Source organism: Octodon degus, unplaced genomic scaffold (assembly GCF_000260255.1).
Source record: "Octodon degus isolate 3935 unplaced genomic scaffold, OctDeg1.0 scaffold00153, whole genome shotgun sequence".
NCBI lineage: Eukaryota > Metazoa > Chordata > Mammalia > Rodentia > Octodontidae > Octodon > Octodon degus.
The window spans coordinates 6,512,057-6,516,044 of record NW_004524729.1 but is presented as its reverse complement, the minus strand read 5'-3'; the positions used below and the strand labels follow the sequence as shown (position 1 = coordinate 6,516,044).

Sequence of the window (3,988 nt, the reverse complement as noted above, 5' to 3'; positions counted from 1 at the left end):
TTTTTTTTTTTTTTTCAATTTTTTTGGTGGAACCGGGGATTGAACTCAGGTCCTTGCACTTGCCAGGATATTTTCACTTTCACTCAAATGGTTTTTCCAGCTTGTGACTGAGGTTTTAATTTCCTGGATAGCACTTTGAATCTGTTTCATACATTCTATTTCTTTCCTATATTGCTTATTCAGGGATTCCATCATTTTTATATTCTGTTCTTATTTTTTTATCAATGTATTCTTTAGAAGCACTTAGTACTTCTTTGATTATAATTATCATTACTTTTTTTAGTTCAGAAATTATTTCTGATCTGATTTCTTCTATACCTTTCTGCAGTTGTTTCTTTACTTCCAACGCTATTATTTCAGAGATTTCAGGTGATTTCCAATTTCCTCTATGCTAGTGTCTTCTACATTTGTACTGGGTGGACTTGGGGCCTGAGACTGCATTTTGTTCCTTCTCTTTGTCATTTTGTATACCACTGTCTTCTGATCTTTGGTGTAGAGCTTAGATAGAGTTATTATCTTAGCACCAGGTCTGGATCTACGAAGTTCAGATTCCTCCAGCTGGGTGTTTGGATCTGGCTGCTGTGCTCCACTTCTTCCTGCTGCAGCCATTGGAGTTGAACCCTTTGCATCACTCTGGCAAGATGTTCTGCTCCTGAATCAGCTGGGTGGGTCTTGCCTCTAGCCTCTTTCCAGGGAGTTCTGCTGAAGGGTTCCACGCCAGGCCTGCACTCTGGGTCTAATGAGGATCTGGTGGATCCCAGGCGATCTCACTCACATGTTGGGCATGTGCTCTCGCTCTGGATCAATTCAGGATCCAGTGGCCCCAGGTGGTCTCACTTGCTGGGCCTGCACTCTGGGTTGAAAGATTTTTCGGCGGGCCCCAGGCAGTCTCACTCGCACTCCTGACCTGCATTCTGGGTCCATTCAGGATCCGGTGGCCCCAGGTTGTCTCACTCACACCAGACCTGCCTGCAGTTTCGTGAAAGAGAATATGTAAACATTTTTGAAGAATATCTCAGGTCTGATTACATTATGCCATGAATCTATTTGGAATCTTTTTTCCAAAAACTCAGCACCTTGCACTTGCCAGGCAAGCACTGTGCTGCTCAGCTGTATTTCTGTCCCTGTAATCTTCATTTTCATGCAATAATATAGTGTCCCCTTATATTTCTATGTCTACAATTCAGGTAGAGCCCAGGATAACCAAGAAGTTGAAGAGGACAAAAATGACTGGAGAAACCGAAGGTAAATTTGAACTCAAAAAAGAACTGTTTCTCAAAAGTAAATGTGTAAACACAAATATGACAACCAGGAAAATGTGGCAATGTAAAAAATTTTTTTTTAATTTTATTTATTTATGTGTGTGTGTGTGTGTGTGTGTGTGTGGCCAGCTCAGCCCACCAGGGGGCGGGGCTGGCTGGCATGTGGTGCTGGGGGATTGAACCGCGGTCCCTGTGCTTTGCTAAGCTGGTTCTAAGTAGGTGCTTTAGACCACTGAGCCATCTCACCAGCCCCTAAAAATTTATTTAATCTCACAGATATTCTCCAATGATATATGTAGTTTTACTATGTATAATCTGTATACTGAATACAGAAATATTCCCATATCCGAAATATACTGATATGCAGCAAGTGACACCATCTGACATATAGGTACAAAACTTTTCTTACATGATTACCTCTATGAAAAGGTATGAAATTTCATTTAGGTGTTTTGTGTAGGTATATATGAAAATAAATAAATTGTGAGTTTTGACAGAAACACTTCTTCAGAATATCTGTATACATGTAAATATTTATGTATAAAGAACTCAGTATCTAAAAGATTAGAAACCTGGAAGCAGTAGTGAAAGTACAAATGAATGCTAGTGTTGTACTTCTCCAGAGAATTGAATCCATTCATGTTTTAAAATACTTCAACATTTTTGGTAGGAATGTTAATTATAGGTGGTATTGTGCTCAGTATAGAGACTTCTCAAAAAGTAAGAATAGAATTTTCATTTGATCCAAGATACCTCTCCTGAGTACAGTTCCCAAAAAGTTAATTTTTTAAATGTATTTTGGTTGTTACAGGGTGTCACTATGTAGCTTAGACTTGTGGTAACCCTCATGCTTTCAGCCTCCCCAGCACTGGGATTACAGATGTATGCCACTATGCCTGGACTGGTTGGCTCCTCCCACCCTGAGAGCAGGGCTGGCACAGCATGTGATGCCAAAGATTGAACTGCAGTCCCTACACTTTTTAAAAATTTTATTTATTTATTTATTTATTTGTGTATGTGTGTGTGTGTGTGTGGCCAGCTCAGCCCACCAGGGGGCGGGGCTGGCTGGCATGTGGTGCTGGGGGATTGAACCGTGGTCCCTGTGCTTTGCTAAGCTTGTTCTAAGTAGGTGCTTTAGACCACTGAGCCATCTCACCAGCCCCTGCAGTCCCTACACTTGCCTAAGCAGGCACTTTAGTCAACTGAGTTACCTTGCTGGCCCCAACATTGAAATTCTCATATTATACTGTTACAGCATAAGAATACACAAGGCAGGACAGTTTATAACAGCTAAGCTATGGAATCAGTTTAGATGTTCATCATTGGATGAATGGATAAAGAAAAAATTTAATAGGTGTGGCATTGTCGTACAATCCCAGCTCTCTGCTGAGCTGATTCAGCAGGATCAGGCAAGTTGAAAGTCAACATGAGCAACTTCATCACCAAAGAGAATCTCTCCTAAAATAGGAAATAAAAGGTTGGTATGATTCTGTCCTGCGTGTCTGTGCTGTGGAGCAGTACTTATTCGCTTACGTCCATATTCTCTCCTGCCTAAATGCATGCCACCACTCCATGGAAGATACGATGGATATGGACATGAGCCCCCTGAGGCCCCAGAACTGTTTCTTTGGTTGTGAACTAAAGGCCAACAAACATTACCACTTTAGGGTGGATAACAATGAAAATGAGCACCAGTTGTCATTAAGAACAGTCAGTTTAGAGGCTGGTGCAAAGCATGAATTGCACATTGTTGAGGCAGAGGCTATGAATTAAGAAGACAGTCCTTCATAATTAAAGTAACACTGGCAGCTTTGAAAATGTCTGTACAGTCAATGGTTTCCCTTGGGGGTTTTGAAATTATGCCACTGTTGTCTTAAAGTTGAAGTGTGGTTCAGAGCCTGTGTTTGTTAGTAGACAGCATTTAGTAGCTGTGGAAGAAGACAGAGTCAGAAGAGGAAGCGGAAGAAGATGTAAAACTCTTAAATATATCTGGAAAGTGATCTGCCCCTGGAGGTGGCAGCAAGGTTCCACACAAAAAAGTAAAATTAGCTGTTGCCAAGGACAATGAAGCTGAGGCTGAGGATGAGGATGATGAGGCTGCTGCTGCTGCTGATTTTGATAATGAAGACACTGAAGAGAAAGCTCCAGTGAAGAAATCAATATGAGATACTTCAGCCAAAAATGCACAAAAATCAACCAGAATGGAAAAGACTCAACCCAAGATCAAAAGGACAGGGATCCCTCAAGAAACAGGAAGAGACTCCTGAAACACCCAAAGGACCTCGTTCTGTAGAAGACATTAAAGCAAAAATGCAAGCAAGTATAGAAGAAGGTGGTTGTCTTCTCAAAGTGGAAGCCAAATTCATCAATTATGTGAAGAATTGCTTTCAGATGACTGACCAGGAGGCTATTTAAGATCTTTGGCAGTGGAGGAAGTCTCTTTAAGAAAACAATTTAAACAGCTTGTTAAAATTTTCTGTCTTCTTTCATTTCTGTAACAGTTGCTATCTAGCTATCCTTTTTGTAATGCAAAGTGAGAACTTTCCATACCATGTTTGATAAATGTCCAGGTTCCACTGCCAAGAATGTGTTGTCTGAAATGCCTATTTAGTTTTTAAAGAAGGAACTCCACCCTTTACTTGGTTTTAAGTATATATGGAATGTTATGATAAGACATAGTAGTAGTGGTGGTCAGACATGGAGATGGTAGGGAGACAAATATACAT

General features: G+C 40.7%; 1 protein-coding gene across 1 annotated transcript in view; it reads left to right on the top strand.

Annotated features, from left to right (window-relative positions):
• Positions 1-3,988, top strand: part of LOC101570492 (zinc finger protein 14-like) — a 70,997-nt gene that overhangs the window by 23,899 nt on the left and 43,110 nt on the right. Inside the window, exon 3 of the mRNA XM_023702536.1 lies at positions 1,188-1,245. Coding sequence (XP_023558304.1) covers positions 1,188-1,245 — 58 coding nt within the window. The remainder of the gene's footprint in view (positions 1-1,187; positions 1,246-3,988) is intronic.